Source organism: Mesocricetus auratus, unplaced genomic scaffold (genome assembly GCF_017639785.1).
Source record: "Mesocricetus auratus isolate SY011 unplaced genomic scaffold, BCM_Maur_2.0 Super-Scaffold_4256, whole genome shotgun sequence".
Classification (NCBI taxonomy): Eukaryota; Metazoa; Chordata; class Mammalia; order Rodentia; family Cricetidae; genus Mesocricetus; species Mesocricetus auratus.
The window spans coordinates 80,264,456-80,282,704 of record NW_024429182.1 but is presented as its reverse complement, the minus strand read 5'-3'; the positions used below and the strand labels follow the sequence as shown (position 1 = coordinate 80,282,704).

General features: G+C 48.2%; 1 protein-coding gene across 2 annotated transcripts in view; it reads left to right on the top strand.

Annotated features, from left to right (window-relative positions):
* The window catches only part of Vps35l (VPS35 endosomal protein sorting factor like), a 109,308-nt gene extending 91,976 nt beyond the window's left edge, over window positions 1–17,332 (top strand). Inside the window, exons 28-31 of one of the 2 annotated variants that reach the window (XM_040755626.1) lie at window positions 6,902–7,067; window positions 12,278–12,396; window positions 16,352–16,498; window positions 17,053–17,332. In XM_040755626.1, the coding sequence (XP_040611560.1) occupies window positions 6,902–7,067; window positions 12,278–12,396; window positions 16,352–16,498; window positions 17,053–17,151 (531 nt within the window). In that variant the 3' untranslated portion in view covers window positions 17,152–17,332. Of the gene's footprint in view, window positions 1–6,901; window positions 7,068–12,277; window positions 12,397–16,351; window positions 16,499–17,052 lie in introns of those variants that run through there. The other variant, XR_002383930.2, reaches the window with a different exon arrangement.
* Window positions 17,333–18,249: the final 917 nt, after the last annotated feature.

The following is an 18,249-nucleotide window of genomic DNA, read 5'->3' as shown; positions in this document are numbered from 1 at the left end:
CTGGACTTGTAGCCAAAAACCCGTTCTCCCTTAAGTTACTCTTGTTGGGGCATTTCTGTCACAGCCACAGGAAAGGAACTAAGGAACGACTATGTCTAAATTAAACTTTACTGTGGGTATGTATGTGTAGGAAGAAGTATCTATTATGTTTCTAGAACAAAAGGTTGAGAGCTTACTCCAGCTGACCTATGTCACCAAACCAAACATGGTGACCTCTTGCTTTTACCAACCCATTGACTTAAATGGCAAGCTTAAGGTGAGAGCAAAGGTTTGGGTTGGTTCTAAATTGTTAGTGCCTTTAGGGTGGGGGACTTTGTGGGATCTCACCTTAGAGTCCTTTTTGAGCATATAACAAAATTTTGTTAAGTATGACTCCTGATACAGGTTTACTTTGCCAACTGGTTTGACTCAATAGAGCATATGAGTGTCATGATTGGAAATAAAGAAAACTCAATTTGAACAATCAAAAAAAAAAAGAAGTATCTACAGGATTAGGTTCTTGTGTGGTTTCTGTTATGGCGGGAGTCTAGACTCTGAGGATTAAGGGGGCCTTTTGAATGGATGATTGGCTCTTCAGGTGAGCAGGGAAGTTCCATTTGTGCCCGGAGGTGATCAGATGAGCTACACCTGAGCCACAGCACCATGATTGGGTTTTGCATGGAAAAAAAACCCTCCCTTGTTTCCTTGTGCAGATCGGTTCCCTTTCATGTCACAAGTTTGGGGGTGGGGAGATCAGGTGGCATGTATTGGTTTAGAGTTTTATTTCCCAGTGGTAGCAACAAGTAACATAGGCTCCACTCCTAAACAGGCTTTCAGAAGGACTGTACAGTCCCTGGCCTTATTTAAAATGGTGTCCAGCAGATCTTGGGAGTGTTTTGTTTGCTTAACTGGAAATTTATTCTTATTGGTCCCTACCTCCCCATTCTCCACCCTCTGCAACAGCTATTTACCCCTGGAGCCATTAATTAGATGGTTTTAGATTTCTCTAAGTGGACTCCAGCAGTGTTTGTACTTGGGATTGGTCTGCTTCACTTAGCATGAGTTCCCAAGCTTCTTCCATTTTGTCATGTACTACAGACTTTACTGTTTAAGGCTCACCAGTCTTCCACCATGTGCCATAGACTCTTTTTCTGAGCATTCATCTGTGAAATAGTAGGTGATTCCCACACCTTGGCCATTATAACAGTGCTGTCATAGACATAAATATGGTGGTATCCCCTCCAGATCCTGGACAGATACCCAGACAGTACTGGTAGATCATGTGGCAGGTACAGCAAGCCACATGACTGAGGGCACTTGGGGGGCCCAGTATCATATGGAACTCAAGAGAAGGAGTTTGGTTGCTCTGGGGTATAGAGTGGGTAGCTCTCTTTCTTGATTGATAGGCTTGGATTATGTAAGCTTTTGCTCATGTACATGTCCCTTCCCAGAATTTAGTCATGGATACTTGATAGGCGTAGACAAAAGAGAGTAAATAGAAGATTTTTCCTATAAGTTCATGTAGGGGACAGAGTTTGTCTTACTTTGCATGCAACCAAGCAAGTTTGGGCTTGATTGGTCTTCTACCCTCTATTCCTGAATAGAAACTATTCCCAAAAGGGGAGTTTCTGATGATTTTCAGGGGAGAAGAGATGGTTTATTTCATTGTTTGGAGAGAAATATACATGCAGGTTGGCAGTTGTGGGGGTATCCTAAGTTGCCAACAGGTTAAGTGCATTGATAGGAGAGGGACATATATGGTCCCAACCAAGTGGAGTTCCAGGATGCTAAGCTAATCCCTGTGCCTCTCAACTGTCTGTAGAAGTACTGTTCAGCCTCTTTTAGCAACCTTTGGTAGGATAAAGTGGAATTGACACATCAAGTTCAGAGCCCCAATTTTGTGTTGGGATTTGTAGGAACTAGAATGGTAGGATCCTGTTCTCTGACCCTGATCACGGAGGCTTGCACTGGGGAGAAAAGCAGCTACAGAGATAGCAAGATCCCCACATTCTGTTTCACCCTTTCCTATCTGTCATCCTGGCCCATAAGTATCTGCTAATCTGGGAATTGAGGAAGTGCCCCCTACAAAGGAAGTCAGGCTTAATGTTAAACACAACCAATTCCATCTGTAAGAAGCACTGGGCACTGCGGGGACATCTGAGTGCCTCTTTTTGTGGGGGTTGGGTACTTTTGTGGTTTTAGACATTGTGGGAACAAAGGAGTCACCAAGGAGGACTTCAGGTCACTGCTGGCTGGCTTTGTGGATATAGTGGGAGGTTCCACATGAAAAGCAAAGGCCAGAATGAGCTCCCAGGTGATTAAAGAAGCCATACCCAAGAAGGTAGGTTTTCAGCTGAGATTAGATAGAAAATGAGCACTTGGTGCTAGGGAGAGGAGAGGGAGGAGAGAGCTTCATGGCCGGGGCACAGTGTGAGTGAAGTCCTAAAGGTGGGATGGGGTGCTGTACACACCAGAGAGACTGGAAGAGAGCCCCTGGGGCTCATGAGGCTGTGCAGAAGCTGTCTGGGAAGTGAGGAGACACGCACCTGCGCTGACAGCCTTGGCTCTGATGGGGATCGGTCTCTCTTCTGTCTTTTCTTCCCAGCCCATTGGTGTTTGGCTCTTCTGATGAGCCAGCCAACAGTTCATAAGTAGGCTCTCAACATTGAATCAAAGTGGACAGTGAGGCATAGAGAGGTTAAAGGTCACCAGCCGGTAAGAGGACCCAAAGATGTGCCTCCATCTCAGTTCGAGAAGTCCAGCAATCAGCTCTCAAGTATTTCTTCTCCCCAAGAGTGAGATAAAGTGGGGATTCCTGAGAGCAGGGATTTAAATGGGACAGTGGAGGGACAGTGTCAGGCCATGTTTTGGGTCAGTGAAGGAAAGGGCTCACCTTCTTCTGGCTCCCTCACAGAAACCACCTCATTGGCATTGGGTTGCCCCATCTAGGAGGGAGCCTGGCCAAGAACTCTGGGGATCCTCCCACTGGAGTACCATCTAAGCCCAGCACCTCTTTTCTTCTAAAAATGCACAGCCTGGGAAGGTGGATCAGTGGATAATGGCCCTTTCTCAGTGAGCATAAGGACCTAAGCTTGATTTCCCAGCATCCATGTAAAAGAGCAGGCATGGCTGTGCATGCTTGGAATCCCAGACTGGGGAGTGGAGGCAGTCTCTCTGGCCCACCAGCCTAGGCCAAACAGGCAGCTTTGAAAGACCCATTCTCAAGGTGGTATAAGACAGCCATGTAAAAGACATCCATCCTGCTCTGGCCTCTGCCTGCCGAAGCACAGGTGTGCACATCTGCACACCCTCATATGCATGTAACATGTACAGATACACAGACATGGGATGGGGGAAGAAGAAAGAGGAGGAGGATAAGAAGTAATTAAAATTTTGTGTGTGGACTGGGATTTGTAGAGAGCTTGCTTAGCATTTATGAAGCCCTGGGTTCAATCACCTGTACCGCATAAAACCAGGTGGTCCATGCCTATAATCTGTGGGAAGTGAAAGCAGGAGGATCTTTCAAGGTCATCCTCTGCTTTATAGTGAATTTAAAACCATGGATCCCTATCTCAAGGGGTCAGAGGGCTGAAGGGCAGAGATAGGCAGATTCTGAAGCTTCCTGGCCAGCCAGTTTGACCAACTTGGTGAGGTCACGGTTTAGTGAAAGACCCTGTTTCAAAAAAAACAAGGTGGAGAATGACCAAGGAAGACACTTGATGCTGACTGCTGATTTCCACACCTAAATGCATTAGCACACATTTGTGTACACCCAGGATACATACACCACATGCACACACACAAACACACACACACACACTCAAAACAAACAAAATTACTAGCTTATATATTAAATGCAAATTGAACCATTGTGTTGCTTTGAAAGGATGCTGGGCTGGGATGGAATGCAGTTGTTAGTACAGTGCTTTCCTGTCTAGAATGCACAACTCCCTGGGGTCTGTCCCCAGTATCACATAGAACCTGATGCAGTAATGCATGCATGCAATTCCAGCACTCGGGAAGTAGAGTTAGGAGGACCAGAAGGCCAGAGTCATCCTTAGCTGGATAGCCCGTTCAAGGCCAGACACTGTCCCAAAAGGAAAAATAATTTACCTCTGCCTGGCTTCAGCCCTTGAGCCATCCTCAAATAATCAAAAAACAAAACAAAACAAACAAACAAAAAATGCCGTAGTCCCTGAAATACAGAAAGTGCACCAGGGACATAGTCTGTCCCCTCTTTGGTTATAGGCAGCCCACCGAAGTGCTCACTCTAAGCCATTCCCTGAATTCCATTGCATGTGGCCCCGTTTCTCTGAAAGTGTGTTCATTGGTTTCCCACAGGGTGGGGACACTAGTGTTGAAATGAAGTTGCAGGAACATTCAGACTGTGTTCTATTCCCAAGGCAGATCCTTAAATTAAAAAAATGTATTTTAGTATCCACGTAGCTGAGCAAAATAGCCTAGTTAGAAACAGCTGCAAGCAGAGGCAGGCAGCACTGAGCTGCCAGCTGGGACTGACTCACAGGCAACCTCTCCTGGGTGGTTCAGATGTACGCAGCTCACATTGGGTGTTTGAGCATCGTGCATCCTCTTTCTTGCTGATACAGTAGGAACAGTTCCCACAGATATGAGTGGCTTGTCCACATGGCTTCTCTGCCCAAATACTCACCCTTAGGCGGTGTCACTGCAAACACATTCATCATAGAGCAGGCCGCTGCTGGACCGCCCTGCTCAGCTGCAGGACTTGAAGCCCTATGCCTGTGCTGCAAATAGCCACTCCATGCACATCTTCCTGACACATAGAGATATTCAGTTTGTCCAAAGAGGGGAACTAGCAGGAGACAGATTGCCGGGACTCTGATCTTGGGTCCTCCCTACCCCTACCCCAGCCCTGTGCTGGAAGTGTAAGCTGGAGCCGCTCACCCTCTGTGCTGGGGGAAGTGGGGCCGGTGCTAAAGGGTTGAAAGCACTGCAGCTGCTTTCAGGGCGTTTTGTAGCTTCCTCAGTGCCTGGCACATGGAAAGCATCAGCGAAGGTGATTCGCTCACTGTGACAGGGCCAGGCCAGGGCACATGCTCACACTTGGGCATACCCGTGTGTGAACTATCCAGAGTTCAACCAATTGTGGTAGTAAACGCTGAAGAGGCAGAGGCAGGAGGATGAGTTTGAAGCCAGTCTGAGTTATACTTAGAGCTGGGACGATGACTCGGTGAGTGAAGTGCTGGCCACATAAGCATGTGGACCTTGGTCCTGGTCTCCAGCATCCACATGAAAAGCCAGTCATGGTGGCTTGTGATCCTAGTACTGGAAGAATGGAGATGGAAGATCCCTGGGGCTTGCTGGCCACACAGTCTAGCCAATTGTGAGCTCTAGGTTCAGTAAGAGAGCCTGTCTCAAAATAGAACATAGAGACTGATTGAAGAAGGCAGCAGATTTTAACATCCGGCTTCCATGTGTACATGTACCGAATTCACAAGCATCCATTTACATGCACAACCACCTGTGTTCTCTCTCTCTCTCTCTCACACACTGAGAGAGAGAGAGAGTGTGTGTGTGTGTGAGAGAGAGAGAGAGAGAGAGAGAGAGAGAGAGAGAGAGAGAGAGAGAGAATGTAATTTTAAGGGGAGAGTGGCTTCCTAGCCATAGAAAAGGGTGTTCTTGTTGGCTGGCACAGCTGCCTCCATTTAGCTGATACTGGATTGGGATTGGTACAGGGAGCATTCTTTACTGTTCAGTTGGGAGGTGTCAGCTACTTTAGACACTCCTCAGTGCCAGGGAGAGTGAGTGGGCTCTGGAGGTTCTTCTGGTTTCCAACCCATCCAGTCAACAAGAGACAGCCTGCAGACTGGACTGGATGAGGACACCTATGCTCAGTGCCTGTCACCTCACGGTTGATACCTACCCATGCTTTGCCAGTGGCCTTGTCCCTCCATGAAAGCTTACATCTTGTGATGGGCAGCTTCTAGCTTCAGGTCTTTGGGTTCCAGCAGTGCCCCTGCCTGTACCTGCTTCCAGCCTGGGATAATAACAGCATCCTGCTGGCACCAGGCCCTGGCACCTGGCCTCATGCTGGCCCCAGCTGTGCAAATAATACTCCTTGGCTCCTTCTCTTAACCTGTTGAGTGTGTCCTGCTAGGACCTAATACTATGCCTGGCCTATGAATAGGAGAGGTGTGACTGGATCCAGAGAGCAGAGATTGTGTGTTAGAGTTGGTGGAGCCAGCTGGGCATTTATTTCCTTCGAGTAAGGACTCTGGGCAATATCAGCAGGAGAACCACTTCGGGAAAGGAATAGAAACCACCTACCTTTTTGCATTGCAGCCCCTTTTTGGAAAGATTCTGTGTAGTGTCTGAGAAACACACTTTACTCTAAGCTTGAGTGGTCTCTTGGGTTTTCCCTCTCACAGAAGGAGTCCAGATCAGCCCTTGCTGTTGGTGGGGACCCTTGGGAGCGGGGCCGTATTTAAAGTCAGTGCAGTGACTTCTGCCTTGTCATCTGCTGAGGACCCACAATCTTCCTTTTGTAATTAGACAAATGTATCTTGCTTCCACCATTGTACATGGGAAATAAAGGAGTAACCATAGAAATGCAAGCCATTGAGCTGACAGGTGATTGCCAGTTGTTCTTTGGACCCAAAAGGGAGGCTGTTGCTCATGCACCCAACCTGAAATGTGATCAGTAGTGGGTGAGCTGTGTCTTCTCTGTCTGTCTCTCTGTCTGTCTCTCTGTCTGTGTGTGTGTGTGTGTGTGTGTGTGTGTGTGTGTGTGTGTGTGCTGTTTGCCTAGGCTCCTGAGTGGTCCTGCCCTTATGAAGCAATAGGCATTTTTTTAACAGCTGCTTAAGGGAAGCACTGGGTTAGTGGGTGCTTTAACTGTTTTGTTCTTATCTGGGTTTAGCTGTCATGTTTTTTTCTCCACCAGGATCATCCAGAACACGGAGTCCTATTTCTGGTTCGAGAACTTCTCAATGTGATCCAGGACTACACCTGGGAGGACAATAGTGATGACAAAATCCGAATCTACACCTCTGTCCTGCACCTGCTGTCTGCCATGAGCCAGGACACCTATCTTTACCACATAGACAAAGGTAACAGCATCCCAACCAGCCGTTCTCCTGCTTCCGTTTCCTGACAGCAAAGGGACTGTTTCGCCGTCTCTTCTTAGTGTTTGTGTGCACATGGGTTGTGTGTACATATTTGTGTGTGTGCCTCTGGAGGCTTCCTTAATCATTCTTCACCTTATTTGTTTGAGATAGGGTCTCTCGGAATCTGGAGCTCACCAATCTAGCTAATCTGGCTGGCTAATGAGCTCCAAGTATTTGTTAGTCTCAGCAAGCCCTCCACACCCCTGCAGTTGCTGGGATTATAGGCACACGCTGCCATGCCCAGGTTTCATACATGCTAGGCAAGCCCTCTGTCAGCTGAGCTACACTTAGCCACTTCCCACCCTCAGCTTATACCCCCCAGGAAGAGGCCTGGTGACTTGTAGGATCAGTTTTTGTGGTGATGGAAATGGAGCCCAGGGCCTTAAATGAGCTAGGCAAGCTCCAGGCCCATCAGCCATCTGTGTGTGTGTGTGTGTGTGTGTGTGTGTGTGTGTGTGTGTGTGTGTGTGTGTGTGTGTGTGTGTGTGTGAAGTACCTGAAGTCATTTTGACCATGTGCTGGGATTGCAGAAGCACCCTGGATCAGTGGTTGAGTACACAGTAGATGAGTGTGACTACAGGCTGTCCTCACCTCCGTCCAGGTGGGCCCTGGCGTAGGGTTCTGTTCAAGAGACCCGCAAGCCCCACATTTCCGATGCTGGGAGGAAGGGGGCAGTCTTGTTCTCCCACTTGCTATGGTCTGTTTTTTTCTTGGTAGTACTGGTTTGAGAACAGCTTCCAGTGTCCCTCCCAGCTCCTTTTCTTTATGTGTTTGAGTTAATTAAACCCACAGAGCCCCAGATTGATTATATAATCTCACCTGATCCCAGATAGGCAGGAAGATTGGAAGTAGCTCATCCTCAGCTTCAATGTTTGAGGCCCAGCCTGGGCTACATAAGCAAACCCATCTTAAACCAACAAACCCCATATTTAGGATCCCATGAACTAGCACTGTCCCATCCAAGTGCTCACTACTGCTGTGGCCTTGCTTGTCTGTGTGGCTGAGCCAGGTCAACCTTGTCCCTCCCCCACTGGGTCCTTAGATCCTAGCCCAGAACCTAGTACAGAGCTGAGCTCATTTAGTAGCTGCTGTTGTAAAAATTATTTCCCTGAGGAGACATATACATCTCCCTGCTCTGTATAAGCCTCAACAACTAACCAGAGTATGGTTCCACCCAAGTTCACCCTTGGGAACGAATGAACTTATTGTGCTCACTTACCGAGCATGGGGGATACAGCCACACTTAAGTCCTCAGCCAGCACAAGTGATGGTTCCCCACAGCTACACAGATGAAGTTCCCCTTTGGTTAGCTCTCTGTAGCCTGGGTACTCTCACCCACTGAGGTCCCAAAGCCACGTGGAATTAGGACAGAAGTGAATAAAGCTAGAATCTCAGTGGAGATATAGTGGTCAGCCCTCACAACTCCCTCCTTCTCTGATGGAACATCTACAGTCCACAGGCCCAGTCCTGAGGGTCTTTGGCGCAGATCTGGTGGAGAAGGTGGCTGCTGTGCTCAAAGGATGCCTAACTGTTCTATTGATGTGAAGGGACACCATGACACCATGAGCGAGGCATCTTATAAAAAGAAGGACTTAATTGAGGGTTTGGTTAAGTCCATGAGCATCATGGTGAGGAGCTGCACATTTGCATGGGCTTTTGAAATCTCAGAGCCTGTTCCCAGTGACACACTCCCTCCAGCAAGGCCACACCCCGTAACCCTTCCTAAACAGTCCACCAGCTGGGGAGCAAACATTCAAATATGCCAGCCTATATGGGTTCTTCTCATTCAGGGCGCTACAGAGGACCATGTTCTACAAGGTGCATCTGTGTATGGTGTGTGTGTGTGTGTGTGTGTGTGTGTGTGTGTGTGTGTGTGATACAACGACAGCAACCTGTTCGGTCTCTTCTGTTTGCTCCATTGTTGGGCTAATCAGAGTGAGAATAAGCCCAAACCCAGAGCTCCCATCGGGAATTTATACCAACAACTCTTGCAGCCCTCAGGGAAGAAATTCCTTCTCCAGCACAATTTTGTGCTTTGCAAAATTAGGTGATGGCAAATGCCTATATCAAATCATTTTGTTTCTTATAAGAATACCTGCTATCCTTGCTACTCAGCAGACACAGCCACCATAAGGTCCCAGGACCAGGCTGGTGAGAAGGCTCAGGCAGTAAAGGACCTGAGTTCCATCTCCAGAGTCCACATAAAAAGTTAGGCAAGATGGTACATCGTACATTTGTAATCCCAGCACTAGGGAGGCAGAAAGAACGGGATCCCTGGGCCTCTCTAACCAGTTCCGTCCAGCCTAATTGTTAAGTTCTGGGCCACTGAGAGATCCTGTCTCAAAGGAGATGGATGGCATTCTTGAGGACAGTACCTGAGGTTGTCCTCTCCTCTGTGATCCCACACACACAAGCACCTTAAAGACAAAAGAGGGGCTGGCAAAATTGCTCAGCTGGTAAAAGCTCTTGGCACACAAGTCCAGCGCCCTGAATTCAGTCCTTCAAACCCACATAAAGATTGTCTTCTGACCACTACATGTGCTCTGTTGCATGTGTACCCACACAGTGATAATCAGCAAAAATCAAAACAGCCAAGAAGGAGCCCCAGGACCAACCCCTGTGACCCACATCACTCACCACAAAGCTAGTGTTAACCATCACCCCAAAAGTCTCCTCAAATGGGTGGTTCAAGGTCAGCTTAGAGATGGCCTGTGGTCAAAGGAGCTGGGGAGCAGGAGAGATGGTTGTTTTCTGTGTTCTTAATGTCTGTACCTGCTTCAAGTGGTTCAGAGAAGACATTGTAGCATTCATGTGTAGAGAGGGAGCCTGTGGAGGATGCACACAGGGGCCATGGGTTATGGGTGAACAAGTTTGTATGAGAAGCAGCAGGTATCCACTGTCATGGAACACAGTGGCCAAGGGCACCAAAGGTTTGTGGTTGTTGAATCTGTGTGAGAAGCAGCAGGTATCCACTGTCATGGAACACGGTGGCCAAGGGTTTGGGGTTGTTGAGTTTCTTTTTTTCTTTTATTATTATTATTATTATTATTATTATTATTATTATTATTATTATTATTATTATTTTGGTTTTTACGCGACAGGGTTTCTCTGCATTGTTTTGGAGGCTATCGGTCCAGCCCGGTCTCGAACTCACAGAGATCCGCCTGCCTCTGCCTCCCGAGTGCTGGGATTAAAGTCGTGCGCCACCACCGCCCGGCTCCTACTGTGTTTCTTATGGATAGTGTCTCCTCTGAACTGTGGGTGAGATGCCATCCTTCCAAGTTGTTTCTTAGAGATAGCAACATAAGAGTACTAGGAAGCACTACTGCACCCCAGCAGATAAACCAGGAGTGTATATGTGGATATGTATGTATAGAATCCTCTCTAAGCAGATATTACTTCTCTGTGCCCACTGAGGGCCTGGCATGGTCACCTGACTTACCAGATGTAACGTATTTCTCTTTCCTGGAATTGGTCTCTGCTTCCTGTCACCTAGGCACTTGGCCTAATGACACTGCACTCAGCCATGAGGATATGGGTATTGGGCATTGGGATGGAAGAAGCTCAAGGATTAGTTGAGAAAATGGGGATAGAAGCCGTGTAAGCATAGAGAGAAGGAATGAGCTCTGAAAGGCAGAAACTGTTCTCTTTGTTTGGGAAGACTGATGCCAATCAACAAAAGAGGAGAACTGGGAGATGGTTCAGTTGGTAAAGACTTGTCACTCAAGCATGAGGCCCTCCAGGAATGCAGACAGGTGATCCCTGAGGCTTACTGGCCAGCCAGCCTGGACTAACGAGTGATTTCCAGTGCACTAAGAGACCTGATTTAAGAAAAAAGAAAAGGTGAACAGCTCCTGAGAAGTGGCATTCGAGATTGATAGCTGGCCTATGAATACATGCACACATGTGCATTGAGAGAGGGAGGGAGGGAGACACAGAGAGGGAGGAAGACAGATGGGGGCGGAGGAAGGAGAGAAAGGAGAAAGATGTAGCAGAGTAGAGCTCCACCTGCCATGTCGGAAGCCCTGGGTTCCACCCTCAGCCCATGTGTTCACAGCGGAGTCAAACCGAACTGTTCTGGGCTCCTGTGCAGGGGATGAGGTCAGTCAGCACGGGCAAAGCCACAGAGCTGTTCTCTGATGAGCAGATTGCCTGAGTTTATTACTTAAGTGAAAACCTAAACTTGACCACAACAGACTGCATTGTATCTTCCATACCCAGCAGGGGCCAGGCTCTTTGAAGGAAGGAGGGAAGAGGAAGCCATAGTAAGCCATCCTTGGCTAAACTGGTCCTTCTCTAGTGGATGTCATAGGAGGTGTCTAAGCAGAGACATTGTTAAAAAGCTGGACATGGTGGCTCACACCTGCAGTCCCAGCACCTGGGAGGCTGAAGCAGGATTGCCATGAGTTAGAGGCCAGCCTGGGTTACAGAGTGATTTCCAGGCCAGCTTGAACTATAGAGTGAGATGATGTCTTAGAGAGGAAGGAGACACTGTCAGCCATAGAAGCCTTGGGATAAATAGATTGTGGAATGTATAGCAGGCATGGGTTCCATCTTGTGGAGCAGGCTTTAATCAGAAAGTTGTTAATTGGTCCCATAGCATTCGTGACACTGTTGGCATTGTTGGGAATATCAGTCATTACTGTAGCTCTCAGGGTTCACATCTAGGTAAGATTGTTGAATACTTGTCTTCCCTGGTAATATAGATAAACCCTTCCAGAACTATAAAAGATAGCCAGTTGGTTTTAAGAGTCCCGAGGCTGGCAGCTAGGTGCAGTGGATAAGAACATGGGCTTTGGAATCCGACTACAGTTTAACATCCTAGCTAGACCTGCATCTTAGTCTCAGTTTCCCCACTCATTGAAGACATGCGTGCCAGCTCTTTCTTGTGCTCCTTATGTGGGCTCCATATAACACAGAGAGAGTGCTTGCTACAGTGCCTGGCAGCTGGAGTGGGTCACTGTGATTATTGTTGTCCTCTCCAGTGGGGGGGTGGGGGACAACTTCCACAGTGCTGGCCTCAGGCCCAGGCTTGGCCCCAGGCTAGGTGTTTTCCTAGTGAATCCTACAACCAGTGGGTCACCTTGGCCATTCCCATACTCCCTGCCATCTGCCAATTCCATGTGACATGCTGCTCTTGTTTGTTCAACCAGTTGACTCCAATGACAGCCTGTACGGGGGAGATTCCAAGTTCCTGGCTGAGAACAGCAAGCTATGTGAGGCGGTGATGGCTCAGATCCTGGAGCACCTGAAAACCCTGGCCAAGGATGAGGTGGGTACCTGCCTTCACCAGCTGCCATATGCTCTGGGGGCGGCACTGCAGGCGGGGGCACGGCAGGGCGGGAGCACGGCGGGGCACTTACACAGTGCTCCATTGTGGAGGGAAACAAATCTGGCTGAATCGTGGTTCCCAGTCTTGGTCTTGGCTGTTCTCTGCTTGCACAGTGCTTCCCCAAATTTCAGCTCATGCCAGCCTGGCACCCACAAGTCTGCCGTCAACTTGCAAGTGTCTAGTCTAGTCGTCGTCATCATCCTGTCCATCCCCCCCCACCCTTCCACCGCCCCCCCCCCAGCTAAATATGAAAAAGACCAGTAAATTCAGAGGCTAAAACAGTATGGTCATTGGTTATGTATCAAGACTCCATCATCTGTCAGAGTGCTAGCCTAGAATGCACAAGGGTTTAATCCTCAGCATAGCATAAAGCAGTGTGGTGTAGACACTTGTGATCCCAGGATTGGGGGGGGGGGTTGGAAGCAAGAAGATGAAGAGTTCAAGGTCATCCTTTGAGAGTTTGAGGTCAGCCTTGGCTATATGAGGCTGTGTCTAAAAAATAAAAAAATAGAGGCTTGCTGGGTATGGTGATGCACACCTTTAATCCCAGCACTTGGGAGGCAGGTAGATCTCTATGAGATCAAGGCCAGCCTGCTGTACATAGTGAGTTCTGGAACAGGCAGGGCTAGACAGAAAAAGACCTTATCGCAAGGAAAAAAAAAAAAAAGGCTGGAGAGATGGCTTGGCAGTTAAGAGCACTTGTTACTCTTCTAAAGGACCTGGGTTTGGTCCCCAGCACCCACATGGTAGCTCACAACCATCCATTTCAGGGGATCTAACACCTTCTGGTGTACATACAAACATATAGGCAAAATACTCATGTAGATAAATATCATGGAGGAAGGGGAAGATATAGATGGATTGCATAGCAACTTGACATTGACTGTGACTGAAACTGCTGTCCTCCACTTCCACAATGTCCCCTTTCAGTTTTCCATCCTGCTGCTGCCCAGGCTCACAGGTGAATGCTGGGAACCACCCTGGTTCCAGAACTGTCCTGTAAGGTCACTTAAGGTTTGAGTTCTGCTTTAATCATGAGCTGGGAGAAATTGTTTTGGTGTGGGGATCTGGAACCTGTACTAGGCCTAGAAGAACTTCCTGGAAATGACAGTTCCCACAGGAAAAGAGCTCCCCCCCTTTCTCTCCCCCTTAAAAACCTGTAGGGAGCCTAGGGGTGGGTGGTTTCAAGCCACTGCCCTTAAACACAGTTGCCATCCTGTCTTTACTGTCTGCCAGCATGCCTTCTTATCCCTGACACATATCAAATGATGCCATTTGTAATGGGTTTTGGCTTGAACCCAAATTGAGTGTGTTAGAGTTAAATGTTATTGGGGAATTCTGTGAGGGAGGAAGAACCAATTAGAGTCTGTGTAGTATGACTGCTTGAAGCCCTCATTCTCATCAGTGAAATGCAGTTGAAAGAAAGACCTCTCTCAGAGGAGACTCTCATATTTGAAGTTGAATTTTCTGAGCCTAATTCTCTGATGAAGCTGAAAGCAAGTGTCCTGCTGCCCCAGAAACCAGAGGTCAAAGGGAAGCCTGGAGTTGGCTTGATGACACCCATGACTAGAGCAGGTGGTCACAGCTGACCAGTCAGCAAGTTGCATCCAGGAGGTGCCAGTGGTCCCTCCTACCATGATGCTTCTGTTTTCCATGTGCCAAGGCACCCACAGCAAGACCCGCTCTGCTACCACAATTCCTCAAGTGGCTCGCTGCTTCCTCCTCATCATGGTGCCGCTCAGAGCATGGAACAGGCTGCAGGCACGAGTGTGAGTTCTGGAGTTGGGCGGCCTGAACTCATGCCTTCCTTTTGATCTGCTCCTGAGCTTAGGTAGCTTGCTTGCAGAGTGGGTATGTCTGCACTACACTGCCCTGTCAGCCAATGGCCACCACTTACCTGCCCCTTCAAATACCACCCATATGGTTGGGCAATGTGGCAGTCAAAAGTCTGTGCGGGCTGGGCTGGTGTCTCTGTTTCATGGGGCCAAAGTCAAGGTCTTAGCTGCTTTGACTCCTACTGGGGGGTACTGGAAAGAACATGCATCCGTATATTTGTAGTGTGTGGCCATTTCCTTGTTGACTGTTGACTAAACAAGGTGACTCTGGAAGCTGCCTCTTTCCCTGGGCATTGGTTCCCTTCTTCTATCTTGAAAGCCAAGAGGGTCAAGTTCTTGTGCTTTAAATTTGTCTGACCTCCCTTTCTGCTTTGCCTTACTTTCTCCCTCTATATGTACATGTATATGCATGTTCATGTGGATACTTGTGTGTGCATGTGCATATGAAGACCAGAGGTCAAATTTGGGTGTTGTTTTACTTTTTTTTTTTTTTTTTTTTTTTTTGAGGCAGGGTTTCTCTGTGTAGCGGTGGCTGTCCTGGAACTTGCATTATAGACCAGGCTGGCTTCGAACCCACAGAGTTCCCACCTGCCTTTCGAGTGCTGGGATTAAAGGCCTGCGCCACCACACCCAGCTATTGGGTATTATTCTTCAGGAGCTGTCCACATATGTTTTGAGGTTGGGTATCTTCTTTGACCTGGGGCTTGCCTGTACTGCTAAGCTGGCTGACCAGTGAGCCCCAGGGATCCTCCTGTCTCCCTGCTGGAACTACAAGTGTGTGCCACCACATACGTTTTATTATGGATGCTGGGGATCCAGCTGAGGTCCTTGTGCTCACATTACTAATGTGTCCTGAGGTGTCCTCAGCTCAGCCTTGTTGGCCTTTCTTTACCATCTTTCCCTGCTTGTCTCTGACTCTGCCTTTGAAGGCTCCATCACCAGATTGGGCCTACCCAGAGTCTTCATTTCCATCTGCAATATCCCTTTTCAGCAGTACCTGAATTACTGTACAAGTAACTGGAGGATGGAATATTGGAAATGTTCTAGAAGGCTTTTCTACCCAGCATAGGTTGTGAATGTGTCTGCCATAGAGATGGGAAATGTAGAGCAAAGGTGCTAACATCTACTGAGTATTCAGTACCCGTTAGCCACTGTGGGGTAGAGCAGGCACACATGGCCTGCACTGTTCGGTAGGACTGTGAGGTTTTTGCAGTAAAGGCCCTGGGACCTCAGAGCTCTCTGTGGCAGTAGTCAGCATCCAGTGACATCAGGTTCCATGGGCATCCTGAAACAGCAGGTGCCCACCTGTAGATGTGGTTTTCTGTGTTCATTGGTTCCCCCCTGAGAAAGTGTGTCCTTTCCCCCTGAGCTGTCACTGCATTATTTCTTTTCCCCATTGTCTGCCATTCAGAGCTGGTCACACGTGGTTAAATGTTTCTTTGGTGAGGTGCCTCACAGATTATCCAACAAAGCAAGAAGTTCTTTTCTTTCCTCCTTTTTCTTTTTTTCTTTTTTTTTTTTTTTCCTTTTTGGAGACAGGGTCTCATAGCTCAGTCTGGCCTCAAACTTCCTATGGAGCCAGAGATGACTTTGAACTAGTCCTTCTGCCTCTGGGAGAAGACATGCACACCATGCCTTGCAGTAGGTGCGTCTTGTAAAGGCCAGATCTGGGCCCCAATTCAGGAGCTCAGTCGGTTAGGGTCAGCAATAGTCACCACAGCTTTCAGAAGCTTGAGCCACAGCTGAGAGCATGGGAAGCCTTCCAGTCTGACTTGTGCTTGAAGCACAACCTTGTCACCACGTCAGGCTTCACTTGTCAACCCAGTGACTGTTGGGTCTCCCCTAACCAGTGACAGCCTGGTGACAGCAGAGCTTATGGTGTCTCTGTCGTTTTCACTCCATGTGTTATGGATCTCACTGTTATTTCACAGGTGGGGGGGGGGTGCAGCAGACACGTGGCAAAGTTGGCATTTGGACCCATGACCCCTCTACCAAGGGCACCTACACTGAGCCCATCAGGTGTGCCAGGGCAAGGTCATATTCTTCTTTCTCTCTTCCAGGCCCTGAAGCGCCAGAGCTCCCTGGGCCTCTCCTTCTTCAATAGCATCCTAGCCCATGGGGACCTTCGTAACAACAAGCTGAACCAACTCTCTGTCAACCTGTGGCACCTGGCACAGAGGCACGGCTGTGCAGACACAAGGACCATGGTAAGCATCAGGGCCCTTGCCAGCTAGAGTGGTACTGACCTAGACATGGCATCAACATCACCGCATGCTGCCCTGTCACCCCTGAGATGGCTGCCAGACCCCAGAATTCTTTGGGTGACTCCCTAGTACTGGACAGCATCGCCAGTCACTCCCTCTCAGTAAAAAGTACTTGCTTGAAAATGTCATCCACTTCTGGCCACAGCCAAGTCTGAATCTTTTCCTCTGAGACAACGTGTTAGGTAGCTCAGGCTATCCTTAAACTTGCTATATGGCCAAAGAGGACCTTGAACTTCCAATCTTCCTAGTTTTTGTGGTGCTGGGGAGCAAACCTAGTGCTTTGTACATGTAAGCGCACTGCAAACTGAGCTGTTCCCAGATCCCTGAGTCTGAGTTTAGAAGTTACAATCTTAACATTTTCCTTCGCCCATCATTCCTCGGAAGACACCCCATTTTCAGCTAGGCAGGGTAACCTCACTTAGGGCCAGTTCAGAAGAGGCATTGGCCCCCAGGTCAGAGATGTGAAGCCAAATACAAGATGGAGCTCTTTTTTCTAGGTGAAGACTCTGGACTACATCAAGAAGCGCAGCAAACAACCTGACATGAATCATCTGACAGAGCTGGCCCTGAGGCTCCCTCTGCAAACCAGGACCTGAGTACTTGCCCTTGGGGGCCCCAGTGCCACTATCCTGGAAGACTTGCTTGGCTGCCATTAACTCCTCCTGGAATTTAGTTTTTATTTTTACTTTTATACTGGTTGATTTAAAGCTTTTGCCTTCTGACTGTTCTGACAGCAGAGGGGGAATTGACAGCATTAAAACCCAATCTTGTTCTTCATATAGTAGTGTCTTAGTGCATGTTTGCACAAGAGCATTGTAGGATATTTGTATACTGTATGAAGATGTATTGCTGTGATGGTGTAAAAAAGAGCCGAATGGCCAATAGCTAGGCAGGAAGAGGTTAGTTAGGCAGGACTTCTGGGGACAGAGAGGACTCTGGGAAGAAAGGTAGAATCACCAGCCAAGCACAGAGGAAGGATGGGCAGTACACGTAATGACACAATGTTAGATTAATATAAATGGGTTAATTTAAGTTATAAGAGCTGGTTGGGGAAAGCCTAAGCTCAGGCCAAACTTTCAAAATTAGTAAGTCTCCGTGTTGTTATTTGTGACCTGGAAGCCCAAAGAAAAATCCCTCTTTTCTGGAGGGCGTTTCAACTTGCTGAAAGCCCCCAGTTGTACATCACATCTTAAGGTTAGACTGTTCTACAAACACTTTGGAGGGATAATAAATGTCAGATTGCCAGTTGACTCCTTTCTGACTACAAGAATCACAGTTGGACTTTTGAATACAGGAGAAAGTAAGGTCACATTTGGGGCTCCCTGTAGTCTCAGTAGAAGTGTCCTCTACCTGGTCAGGCATGAGGTGTCCACCTGTAATCCCAGCACTTCAGAGGTGGAGGGTGTCACGAGTTTGAGGCCAACCTGGCTATGGATACTCTGCAGTGTCTTTCCTGTGACTGAGAAAATGTCCTGACAGACACAACTGCTCCAGGTGCTAGCTGATCACTTGTGGCTCCTACCTGGAGAGGACACACAGACCCACACACTGCTGGGCACCAAGGCAGTGTTTTTCAATGAGTTTATGGCTGCCCTTGATGGCTGGTAGCTTTGGGCTACACTTCACTATCATTGGCCCGCAGCGCTGCTGCTGATTTACAACCTGGAACCTCCAGCCTGTGAAAATGCATCCAA